We start from the raw sequence: 13065 nt of genomic DNA, 5'->3' as shown, positions 1-13065 counted from the left end.
TCTTTCATTTAATCACAATTAAAATATGTTTACATATATATACAGTATATATAAAATAATTATTTCTTGTTTATTACCATGATTATCATTATTGTTTATTTTAGTTTTCAGCATTGCACAAATGACTATTTACATCAAAATCTGTATTCACTGAAGGGTAACCATCTAAATTAATGTTTGCAATACATTTGTCAAATAAAAAATTGTAATCAACCCTAATCCAACAAAAGACCTCCAATTAATGTTGCCTATTTTAAGTGTGGATTATCACAAATTCAAGATCTGCTTTGACCGGTGGAAACATGAAACATAAGTAGGATGTACCAGCAAGGAATGTGAAACTCGTGTGACCAACAGCTGTGTTCCAAACCATGTTTGGCTCGAGTCCCTTTTTAACTTTTGCTTTGTAAGCGAAACACATTCAATGCAAGGATTCCAGTGCAGTAGGTTGATGCTGGTAGAAGACGTTAACTTTATATTTGTGGGGCCATACTCTCACTCTTTTGCTTCATCCAACAATAATTCAAACACTGTGGACTGTTATATTGAATGATGTTTATAAAAGCATAATTTTTTAATTTACTAAACATTTTTATGAGTAAATATATGTTCTACCATGAACAAAACTAGGTATTCACATAACTGTCTGACCAAATCTTCTCTCAGTGATACATAAGATAATCAAACTGTTTAAAGTTAAGACTATATATATACATACACACATATTTTTTAAATCATTAGTAGTTGAACTAATAGTTGAAATAAATATTGAAATCCAGCAAAGGATTTGCACATATACTGATTTGTATGTCTTTTATACATTTACAGGAAGAAAATTACATTAATACATACTAGTGGAAAAGACACAAACAAATATACCCCACTAAGAGTGCAGTCAGTGGGTAGCAGATACTGACAGTCTAAGGGATTCTCTGAAATAGTCTGGCACAGGGAACAACATGTCTGAGCAGCTGTGATGGTGACAGCTGGTAACTGTGACGGACATAGTTCATTTGCTCAAATATTTTCTTCACCATATGCCTCTTCAAATAAAAAATACTCTGATTATGTATCTTTTAAATGGAGACCATTAGTATGTTTAAGTAAGAAGAACCTTGAGTTTGGTAGATAATACTGTGCACACAAAAAAAAGCACAGTACATCGCACTTATGAGTAGCACTGTACAGTTTGGCATACTTGAAGCACTTACTTATTTCTAGCTCTTGTTTGTAATTATTGTACATTAATTATTGTATTTATTATTGTACTAATTGTAAGTTGCTTTTGATAAAAGTGTCTGCTAAATGACATGTAATGTAATGTGCAGCATCTTTTAAATCTCACTCATTCATAGAGGACAACAGCTGTAGATTCATGATGACTGCAACAGATTTCACTGGCAACTTTGAATGTAAGCTATAAATATATCAAGAATATGAAAGAAAAATATGACATTATAAATATTTAATCACGAAAAGAGTAATACATTTAAGTGAAAGATGTAAAAAAAAAAGAAGCCACAAACTAATGCTAAAAGCATTGGGATTGTTGCAAAGTGTAAAGCATGAGTAAAAATTAGAGACATAGAGACAAATGTGTGTATTAGAATTAAATCATATCATAACTGATAAATGCTCTTCATAGGCATTCAATGTTGATACGGTGTTAATCCCAGCTAAGGCAGCCACTGGGACACACTTGATATCTAATACTTTAGATGTAGGAACTCTAACTACACATGGATGTGAGTCAAGCGTTACCTACACCACATTTGGCAGATGTCCTCTATTTAACTTTTGCTGCATGTGCACTCATGATTGAATATAAGGAGCCCGAACAGAGCGGAATAGTGTGTGGTAGTGGACCCTTGAAGACTCCTGCTTGTGGTAGGCTTAATCTGTGTCTGCATTCAGCCTTTTGCTAACTGAAAATGTTTATAATAATCATTAATTAATCAAAAACATATGTGTTGATCAAATCTTTGATTCAAAACTTTCATCAGTAACTAATAATGTGTTGCATGTGTTCAACAGTATTGTGGAAAAACATTCTTCAGACTGAGAGGGTCAGGTATGAGCAACATTGTTTTTACTTTTACTGGTATTATGTGAACTAAAAAAGACATTTGACTCACTCTGGTTTTTTCTCACTCAGTTTTGACAAGGCATGTCAATTTATAACATTAACTAGGCATAGGATCACTTCAACAGAGATGTGTGAGAGTGTAGAACTAGTTTGAATTCTGTTGGTTCACTTACATGAGCTGAAGACCAGGGCTTTGAAACACATACAACATATTAATCTTAATGTCATTTTCTCACAGATCACTTAAAGATTTCTGTTGTTTGACTTGTTACACAGACCTAAACCGCCACCATGAGTACCGACGCTGAGATGGCCGTTTACGGCAAAGCTGCCATTTACCTCCGGAAGCCAGAGAAGGAGAGAATTGAGGCTCAAACCAGACCTTTTGATGCCAAGACTGCCTGCTATGCGGTTGATCCCAAAGAGCTGTACCTGAAGGCAACAATCGTCAAGAAAGATGGTGGCAAAGTCACTGTCAAATATCTGGACAATCAGCAGGTTTGTATCATTAAGACAGACTTCACTAAAAAGTAAATGTGACCAGTTCTCACTGTGACATGTCCTGTTGCAGGAGAAGACAGTTAAAGAGGACGAAGTATTTCCAATGAACCCTCCCAAGTACGACAAAATGGAGGACATGGCCATGATGACCCATCTCAATGAAGCTACTGTCCTGTATAACCTCAAAGAGCGTTATGCAGCATGGATGATCTACGTAAGACAGTCTCTCCGAACACCCATGATGACTTTCACAACTATACATTAAGTTACATGTTATATTATATGTTTATGATATTTTCAGACCTACTCTGGGTTGTTCTGCGCAACTGTGAACCCCTACAAGTGGCTCCCAGTGTATGACTCTGAAGTTGTCAATGCCTACAGAGGCAAGAAGCGCATGGAGGCTCCACCCCACATCTTCTCCGTCTCTGACAACGCTTATCAGTTCATGCTTACTGGTATGTCCTGAACATCATGTGAAGTCTGAGAGTGAATCGGATTCCTGTTGTAGAAATGCATGCTCAATTAATTTGCTTTCTATTTCAATAGACAGGGAGAACCAGTCCGTCTTGATCACGTAAGTTTTACATTTAATTTACTTTATTTCAATAGAATCAAATATCGTGTTCAAATTCTTACAAGTCTCTGTTCATACCCAGTGGAGAATCTGGTGCTGGAAAGACTGTGAACACCAAGCGTGTCATCCAGTACTTCGCAACAATCTCAGTGGGAGGAGACAAGAAGAAAGACCAAGGAAAATTCCAGGTATGTCTTGATGAAAGACAAAGTACAAATTGAAGTATATAATATATGTCTATAATAACCTTTTCTAACACAATTTCTTTGCTTTGATTATAGGGGTCACTGGAGGATCAGATTATTGCAGCCAATCCTCTGCTGGAGGCTTATGGTAATGCCAAAACTGTGAGGAATGACAACTCCTCTCGTTTCGTAAGTATGAATTTATTTCCACAAGAGAAAAATAGTTTTCCTGTACGGCTTATGTGGATAAAGACTTACAACAATGCATCTTTCCTAAACAGGGTAAATTCATCAGAATCCATTTTGGTGCAACTGGCAAACTGGCTAGTGCTGATATTGAGACATGTGAGTAACAAACCTCATAGCAAGTCCAGATGAGTGGAACTGAAAATTGGTCATGTTGTGACTCGTGAACAACTTTTGCAGATCTGCTGGAGAAGTCAAGAGTGACATTCCAGCTTCCCGATGAGAGAGGCTACCACATCTTCTATCAGATGATGACAAACCACAAGCCTGAGCTGATTGGTGAGCAGAATTGTTGACAATGTTAAAACTTTCTTAAATTGTTTGTTCTATCTATTGTAACTTTGACCCACTTTTGATCCCCAGATATGGCACTCATCACAACCAACCCCTATGACTTCCCCATGATCAGCATGGGTCAGATCACTGTGGCCAGCATTGATGACAAAGTTGAGCTGGAAGCCACTGATGTGAGTTCTTCTAATATTTTAATTGGTTAAATGTTTTCTATGCATTTCTTGTTCTCAATGCAAATTGAAGGTGTTAACACTTTTGAAAATGTATTTTGAACACAGAACGCTATTGATATCCTGGGTTTCACTGGTGAGGAGAAGATGGGCATCTACAAACTGACCGGTGCTGTGATGCACCATGGCAACGTGAAGTTCAAGCAGAAACAGCGTGAGGAGCAGGCTGAGCCCGATGGCACAGAGGGTGAGTACTTCTAATCATATTCATGTCATATAAAAGTAAACAACAGGAGTAAAGTTCTTGGGTACACTGGTTTTTGTTACATCCTGACAGAGAGTCATTGTCAATTCTTGTATTAATTCTCAGTAATCTAACAATTTATAGATGCTGACAAAGTTGCTTACTTGTTGGGTCTGAACTCTGCTGACATGCTGAAGGCTCTGTGCTATCCCAGAGTAAAGGTCGGAAATGAGTTTGTCACCAAGGGACAGACTGTACCTCAGGTATACAAAAATACTCATATATTTTTTCAGACTTTTCAAAATGTATATTTGTAGTATAAATAGATCATGCTTGCAAAAGGAGTATCACTATTGCTCTTCTATTTAGTCTAGTAAGTGGACAAAAATGACAATTATTGCAGATTAAGTCAAAACAAATATATTTCTTTTTCTTTAGGTCAATAACTCAGTTACTGCCCTGGCCAAGTCTATCTATGAGAGGATGTTCTTGTGGATGGTCATCCGTATCAACCAGATGTTGGACACTAAGCAACAAAGGAACCACTTCATTGGTGTCCTGGATATTGCTGGTTTTGAAATCTTTGATGTAAGCTTCAATCCCTGCAGCTCATCATCTTTATTTGTTTCATAATGGTTTCATTGTTAGTGCCCATAAGAGATAGGCTGATTATTTTGCTCTCTCACAGTTCAACACCCTGGAGCAGCTGTGTATTAACTTCACCAATGAGAAACTGCAACAGTTCTTCAACCACCACATGTTCGTCCTGGAGCAAGAGGAGTACAAGAAGGAGGGTATCATCTGGGAGTTCATTGACTTCGGCATGGACTTGGCTGCCTGTATTGAGCTGATTGAGAAGGTATACATCAATCCTGTGATGATATAAGACTAAGAATTACTTCACTTAATACCTTTCTCTCTGCATTTTCATCAAGCCCATGGGCATCTTCTCCATCCTTGAAGAGGAGTGCATGTTCCCCAAGGCGACAGACACATCCTTCAAAAACAAGCTTTATGACCAACATCTGGGCAAAAACAAAGCATTTGAGAAGCCCAAACCTGCAAAGGGCAAAGCTGAGGCTCACTTCTCCCTGGTGCACTATGCTGGTACTGTGGACTACAATATCGGTGGCTGGCTGGACAAGAACAAGGACCCACTGAACGAGTCTGTGCTGCAGCTGTACCAGAAGTCTTCAGTTAAACTGCTGGCTGCCCTGTATCCTCCCGTCATTGAGGGTATGGTGTCCAACAAGTGAATTAAAACATGCAAAAAAGATTTACATTTTTGAAAAACTATCATGGGTTTGTGTGTTGCACAGATAACACCAAGAAGGGAGGCAAGAAGAAGGGTGGTTCTATGCAGACTGTGTCTTCACAGTTTAGGGTAAGGTTGAACTAATGAATAACATTGCAAATTAGATTTTTAATTAATACACATGTGAAATTGAATGACAATTTGTAATATTATGTATCTACAGGAGAACTTGGGCAAGCTGATGACAAACTTGAGGAGCACCCATCCTCACTTTGTGCGTTGCTTGATTCCCAATGAGTCAAAGACTCCAGGTACAGACATATGACTTTATGAGTGTCTGGGTATGACTGTGTGTTTTAGGGATGGCTTAATATGGTGTCTAATCAACAGGTCTCATGGAGAACTTCCTGGTCATCCACCAGCTCAGGTGTAACGGTGTACTGGAAGGTATCAGAATCTGCAGAAAAGGTTTCCCCAGCAGAATCCTCTACGGTGACTTCAAACAGAGGTGGCCCTTAACACTTTTTAATAACTTTCTAGTATTTTACACAAAGTTCAGAAACACTGACCTTTTACTCTTTCTCAAAAGGTACAAGGTACTGAATGCCAGTGTCATTCCTGAAGGCCAGTTCATTGACAACAAGAAGGCCTCAGAAAAGCTGCTGGGTTCAATTGATGTTGATCATGACCAGTACAGATTTGGACACACAAAGGTAAGAACATGACTTAATTGTTTTACTTCGATATAATTTCCAAAGTGGCTTATTTTTTCCTGTTCTCTTTGCTTGGCTGTACAGTTTGTTGGTTGTACCTCACAGATTCTTACCTGGTCATAATTATCATGATGATGACCAATGCCCAGAGCAGTCATTAGATGGCAATTTTCAGTTCAAATTGCCTCAAGACCATTTGGAGTACCTGAAAATGATTGTTTCTATTTATTCAGGTGTTCTTCAAAGCCGGTCTGCTGGGTACCCTTGAGGAGATGAGAGATGAAAAACTGGCATCTCTGGTCACCATGACTCAAGCCCTCTGTCGTGGATATGTCATGAGAAAGGAGTTTGTGAAGATGATGGCGAGGAGGCATGTTGAAAACAAGTTCTTATGTTCAGAGAAATAGTGTAAAATCAGCAGCAACAACAATTTTTGTAACAACAATTTATTGTTCACAGGGAAGCCATCTATACCATCCAGTACAACATCCGCTCATTCATGAATGTCAAGCACTGGCCATGGATGAAGGTCTACTACAAGATCAAGCCTCTGTTGAAGAGTGCTGAAACTGAAAAGGAGCTTCAGGAGATGAAGGAGAACTATGAAAAGATGGCCACAGACCTGGCTACTGCCCTGGCCAAGAAGAAGGACCTGGAGGAGAAGATGGTTTCTCTTCTGCAGGAAAAGAACGATCTGCAGCTGCAAGTGGCATCCGTAAGTGTACATTTTACAAACTTCAATGTAATTGATCAAACATTGACGTGTTAATGCTTATGTTATTACAATGACATAGGAAACAGAGAATCTGTCAGATGCTGAGGAAAGATGTGAGGGACTCATCAAGAGCAAGATTCAGCTTGAGGCAAAACTCAAAGAAACAACTGAGAGACTGGAGGATGAAGAAGAAATCAATGCTGAGCTCACTGGCAAGAAGAGAAAGCTGGAGGATGAATGCTCTGAGCTGAAGAAGGATATTGATGATCTGGAGCTGACCTTGGCCAAAGTGGAGAAGGAGAAACATGCCACTGAGAACAAGGTTTTTAAATATTAATATTTTCTGCGTGTCAAGTAAAAGTATGATCATCAACTGATTAAAAACCACATCTTGCTTTAAAAACATAGGTCAAGAACCTGACAGAGGAGATGGCCTCTCAGGATGAGAGCATTGCTAAGCTGACCAAGGAGAAGAAAGCCCTTCAGGAGGCTCATCAGCAGACTCTTGATGACCTCCAGGCTGAGGAAGACAAAGTCAACACTCTGACGAAGGCTAAGACCAAGCTTGAGCAGCAAGTCGATGATGTAAGTTTACAAAATCACTCAAGTTTACAAAACAAACCGCTTTTTGTCCCATGACATTAAATACTGATATCAATGTGCAGCTTGAGGGTTCTCTGGAGCAAGAGAAGAAGCTGCGTATGGACCTTGAGAGAGCCAAGAGAAAGCTTGAGGGTGATCTCAAACTGGCCCAGGAATCCATTATGGATCTTGAGAATGACAAGCAGCAGTCTGAGGAGAAAATTAAAAAGTAACCTAATTTGGTTTCCGTCACTACTTAAAACAATAATTACATTCTAAAAATGTTCTATATCAAACTTACTTTGCTCTTTTATTTCACAGGAAGGACTTTGAAACCAGTCAACTCCTTAGCAAGATTGAGGATGAGCAGTCAATGGGTGCTCAGCTCCAGAAGAAGATCAAGGAGCTTCAGGTAACAGACATATTGCACTACTTATTACAGTAGTACTATGTATATTTAAAATGTACTGTTTTAACTTTGAATGTTGACTAAAGACCAGTATATTTACATTTAAAAGGCCCGTATTGAGGAACTGGAGGAAGAGATTGAAGCTGAGCGCGCTGCTCGTGCCAAGGTTGAGAAGCAGAGGGCTGACCTCTCCAGGGAACTTGAGGAGATCAGTGAGAGGCTCGAGGAGGCCGGCGGTGCCACTGCAGCTCAGATTGAGATGAACAAGAAGCGCGAGGCTGAGTTCCAGAAGCTCCGTCGTGACCTTGAGGAGGCCACTCTGCAGCATGAAGCCACTGCTGCTGCTCTTCGTAAGAAGCAGGCCGACACCGTTGCTGAGCTGGGAGAGCAGATCGACAACCTCCAGCGTGTCAAGCAGAAGCTTGAGAAGGAAAAGAGTGAATACAAGATGGAGATTGATGACCTGTCCAGCAACATGGAGGCTGTTGCCAAGGCAAAGGTAGACAATACTTTAGGTGTTATAATATAAGTTAACTATGTATGATACATTATATAACTCAACCAAATATGTAATATTTTCTTTGTCTTCTCTCAAGGGAAATCTTGAAAAAATGTGCCGTACACTTGAGGACCAACATAGTGAACTGAAGACCAAGAATGATGAAAATGTCCGTCAAATCAATGACCTGAGTGCACACAAAGCACGTCTCCTGACAGAAAATGGTATGCAGTTAACCTAAAAACACAGCAACCTTCTGTATATAATCCAAATACTGAAAAAAATGTTTGATCATTTTCTCAAGGTGAGTTTGGCCGTCAAATTGAGGAGAAGGAAGCCCTTGTCTCCCAGCTGACCAGAGGCAAACAGGCCTTCACTCAGCAGATTGAGGAGCTGAAGAGACACACTGAAGAGGAGGTTAAGGTAAAAACATTTATAAGAGCATCTTAAAATTCCTATGCTAGGTTTAGACATGTTGTTTACTCATCTATATTTCTTCTTTCAGGCCAAGAATGCTCTTGCTCATGCAGTGCAATCTGCTCGCCATGACTGTGATCTGCTGAGAGAACAGTTTGAGGAGGAACAGGAGGCCAAGGCTGAGCTGCAGCGTGGCATGTCCAAGGCCAACAGCGAGGTGGCTCAGTGGAGAACTAAGTATGAAACTGATGCTATCCAGCGCACTGAGGAGCTTGAGGAGGCCAAGTGAGTATTACTCAAACAAGAACATGCCCAGATGTTTCCTCCTGATGTTTTAAAAGTTCCTAGGTATTGGTAAATTTAAGGTTTTTCATTGGAAAATACATTTTGATTTTTTTTCATAGGAAAAAGTTGGCTCAGCGTCTTCAGGATGCTGAGGAACAGATTGAGGCTGTGAATTCCAAGTGTGCTTCTCTGGAGAAAACCAAACAGAGGCTCCAGAGTGAGGTGGAGGATCTCATGATTGATGTGGAGAGAGCTAATGGACTGGCTGCTAACCTGGACAAGAAGCAGAGGAACTTCGACAAGGTAATGTTTACATTAGGCAACCTCAACATAAAATCAGAACAGTATGTTTTTGGAGGGAATGTTATTATTTTTCTCTATACTGATTCCTACAAAACTGTAAAATTTGAATAGGTCTTGGCAGAGTGGAAGCAGAAGTATGAGGAGGGTCAGTCAGAGCTTGAAGGAGCTCAGAAGGAGGCTCGTTCTCTTGGCACTGAGCTGTTCAAGATGAAGAACTCTTATGAGGAGGCTCTGGATCAGCTGGAGACCATGAAGCGTGAAAACAAGAACCTGCAACGTGAGTTTCTATTTGATTGTGTTAGCAAATAGACTGTGGTCCACACATATTTGGGTTTATGACATTTTACACACACATGTCTTTGCAGAGGAGATCTCAGATCTGACTGAACAGATTGGTGAGACTGGAAAGAGCATCCATGAGCTGGAAAAGGCCAAGAAGCAGGTGGAGACTGAGAAGTCTGAGATCCAGACAGCTCTTGAGGAGGCTGAGGTATGTTTTTTAATATGGGAAATGACTTTTTAATGGCAGACTAGTCCTGGAGGCGAGGATGAAAATGTTTCTTTTTGTTATCACTAGGGAACTCTGGAACATGAAGAGTCTAAGATCCTGCGTGTCCAGCTGGAGCTCAACCAAATCAAGGGTGAGGTGGACAGGAAGCTGGCAGAAAAAGATGAGGAGATGGAGCAGATCAAGAGGAACAGCCAGAGGGTGATTGACTCCATGCAGAGCACTCTGGATTCTGAGGTCAGGAGCAGGAATGATGCCCTGAGAATCAAGAAGAAGATGGAAGGAGACCTGAATGAGATGGAGATTCAGCTCAGCCATGCCAATCGCCAGGCTTCTGAGTCACAGAAGCAACTCAGGAATGTTCAGGCACAGCTGAAGGATGCTCAACTGCACCTTGATGATGCTGTCAGAGCCCAGGAAGACCTGAAGGAACAGGCTGCTATGGTGGACCGCAGGAACTGTCTCATGATGGCTGAAATTGAGGAACTTAGAGCTGCTCTGGAACAGACAGAGAGGGGTCGCAAGGTTGCTGAACAAGAGTTGGTGGATGCCAGTGAGCGTGTTGGACTTCTGCACTCTCAGGTGAAAAAATGCAATAATTTTTTCAATCATTCATAAAAGAGTTTTTTAAATAACATGGGCAATATACATGCAATGTCTTAAGTAAGTATTTTGTATCTTTCAGAACACAAGCCTTCTGAACACCAAGAAGAAGCTTGAGTCTGACCTGGTTCAGGTCCAGGGTGAAGTGGATGACACTGTTCAGGAAGCAAGGAACGCAGAGGAGAAGGCTAAGAAGGCCATCACTGATGTATGTTTACATTTTTTAAGTATCCTACTCCAGCTAAACTGTGTTTTATTCATGGTAATTCTAATTAAATGGTCTATTGTCTAGGCTGCAATGATGGCTGAGGAGCTGAAGAAGGAGCAGGATACTAGTGCTCACCTGGAGAGGATGAAGAAGAACCTGGAGGTTGCTGTTAAGGACCTGCAGCATCGTCTGGATGAGGCTGAGAACCTGGCCATGAAGGGTGGCAAGAAGCAGCTTCAGAAACTCGAGTCTAGGGTAAGACAGCCATAAAAGAAATTGGCGCAGATGAATAAAAATAATGAAGCTTAAAAAACTCCTTGATTCTAAACCTTGTCCATGTTATGTGGTTTTCTGAAGGTGCGTGAACTGGAGTCAGAGGTAGACGGTGAGCAGAGGCGTGGTGCTGATGCAGTTAAGGGTGTTCGCAAATATGAGAGGAGAGTGAAGGAGCTCACCTACCAGGTATGGTCATTTGGACATTTAAGATAAATCAATCTAATATTATACTTGCAATTTAAGTATTTACACACGAAAATCTATGTACTCACTACTATAGACTGAGGAGGACAAGAAGAACGTTGCCAGGCTGCAGGACCTGGTTGACAAGCTGCAGCTCAAGGTTAAGGCCTACAAGAGGCAGGCTGAGGAAGCTGTAAGTACATAATATTTATTTAAAAGACAAACTTTATGTTATATCATATTTAATATACATCTGATCATTATTGCTGTAATACAGGAGGAACAGTCCAATGTTCACCTGGCCAAGAGCAGGAAGATCCAGCATGAGCTGGAGGAGGCTGAGGAGCGTGCTGATATTGCAGAATCCCAGGTCAACAAGCTGAGAGCCAAGAGCCGTGACTCTGGCAAGGTAAATATGAATACACATAAAATCTGGAACAAATGTCCAATCAAAATCCTAGTTACTTGATTGTGTAGGAGACACGGGTCATGATCATTCTCATCTTTTACTTAGTTTCTTTAAATTAATTGTACCTTTCTTTTTTTTGTCTGGATGCAGAAAGACGCTGAATAGAGCACTACAGTTGGGAGATGATTCAACTCATATAATATGATGTGAAACATTCAACAATAAAATATTTTTTCATCCAAAAATGATGTCTGTGTTTTTCTGATCTCATTGTGTTCTCATTGCACAACCCTTGCATGTTCGTTATTGAGACTTGAAGTCTTCATGACACATGCAGACAACCTTCTATAATATGTTTAGAATGATTATTAAAAAGAAAAAGAAAAAAAATGAAGGTCAAATTAGAATAATTAAAATGATCAATGTTTAACTGGGATTTCTTCCAACAAAACAGTAATACTGTACACTTCGGGACATGAAGCCCATAAAGATGATTTAAGGTAACAAAACATAGTCATGCCACACCAAGGTCTTTGAACGCCATGTTAACCTTCTGGGGACTCTAAAATAACTGCAAATATGAATGTGAATGTGATTGGTTGTTTGTCGTTGTATGTTTGCCCTGTGATAGGCTGGAATCCTGTATAGGATGTACCCTGCCTGGGATTGGCTCCAGCTCCCCCCATGGCCCTTAAAGGACAAGTGAGAATGAGTGAATGGAATAAATACAATACTGCTGGCATGGTATTTTGGATTGGAATGGATTCAATAATCTTTATTGTCCCCAAAAGGCAATTTGTTTGCAACAAAAGTCACACATCATACAAAATGCACAATACATGGAGTACATAAATGTATAAAACATAAATATATAGGATTTCATCATGGTAGTGTGCAATGAGCCATGTGACCTAATGGCAGCTACAACTTGTTTTAAGAACACACAGCTGATGGGACAAATTACTTCAGATATCTATTTGACTTGGCTATGGTGTACAGCTTAGAGACAGTGGCACTGTCTAAAATACAAGAGGCAGAGCTGGAGGTGTCAGAGCTGAGGATGCTGAAATTATCGTTGGGGGCGATAAAGATGGACAGTATTTAGAAATGAGAATATTCGAGGGTTGATTGAATGGTTTGGAGATAAAGTAAGAGAGTCAAGGTTGAGATGGTTTAGTCACATGCAGAGGTGGGATAGTGATTATATTGGACAAAGGAATTTGAAGATTGAGCTGCTGGGCAGGAGGAAAAGAGGAAGATCACAAGGAAGGTTCATCGATGCTGTGAATGAGGACATGAGGACAATTGGTGTAACAGAAGAGAACACAGGGATAGGACAAGATGAAGGAAAATGATCCACCTTAAATGGAGAAGCCAAAAGAGGGAGAAGATGACGA

At 40.2% G+C, this 13065-nt stretch overlaps 1 protein-coding gene across 1 annotated transcript; it reads left to right on the top strand.

The window, feature by feature from the left end:
• Positions 1-1818: 1818 nt before the first annotated feature.
• LOC131469906 (myosin heavy chain, fast skeletal muscle-like) lies at positions 1819-11913 on the top strand. The gene is made up of 40 exons (XM_058645327.1): positions 1819-1887; positions 2035-2071; positions 2363-2584; positions 2658-2801; positions 2889-3045; positions 3137-3164; positions 3247-3352; positions 3446-3538; positions 3631-3694; positions 3776-3874; positions 3959-4062; positions 4168-4306; positions 4448-4566; positions 4742-4891; positions 4992-5162; positions 5239-5539; positions 5623-5687; positions 5782-5869; positions 5949-6066; positions 6148-6271; positions 6505-6641; positions 6731-6986; positions 7066-7308; positions 7395-7571; positions 7652-7797; positions 7890-7980; positions 8087-8476; positions 8574-8700; positions 8781-8899; positions 8982-9178; positions 9298-9481; positions 9593-9758; positions 9847-9971; positions 10059-10571; positions 10675-10800; positions 10885-11055; positions 11158-11262; positions 11357-11452; positions 11537-11668; positions 11819-11913. Exons 3-40 carry the CDS (start codon positions 2378-2380, stop codon positions 11831-11833), a joined length of 5793 nt encoding a protein of 1930 aa, XP_058501310.1. The 5' UTR covers positions 1819-1887; positions 2035-2071; positions 2363-2377; the 3' UTR covers positions 11834-11913.
• Positions 11914-13065: the final 1152 nt, after the last annotated feature.

Source organism: Solea solea, chromosome 12 (assembly GCF_958295425.1).
Source record: "Solea solea chromosome 12, fSolSol10.1, whole genome shotgun sequence".
NCBI classification, from domain to species: Eukaryota; Metazoa; Chordata; class Actinopteri; order Pleuronectiformes; family Soleidae; genus Solea; species Solea solea.
Note: the sequence above shows the minus strand (reverse complement) of the source record. Positions and strands in the feature narration are given on the sequence as shown.

Coding starts and splice junctions, on each gene's coding strand:
- LOC131469906 (XM_058645327.1), top strand. CDS start 2,378: ATGAGTACCGACGCTGAGATGGCCGTTTACGGCAAAGCTGCCATTTAC. Junction 3,539..3,630: donor ATGACAACTCCTCTCGTTTC/GTAAGTATGAAT, acceptor TTTCCTAAACAG/GGTAAATTCATCAGAATCCA. Junction 3,875..3,958: donor CCACAAGCCTGAGCTGATTG/GTGAGCAGAATT, acceptor TTTGATCCCCAG/ATATGGCACTCATCACAACC.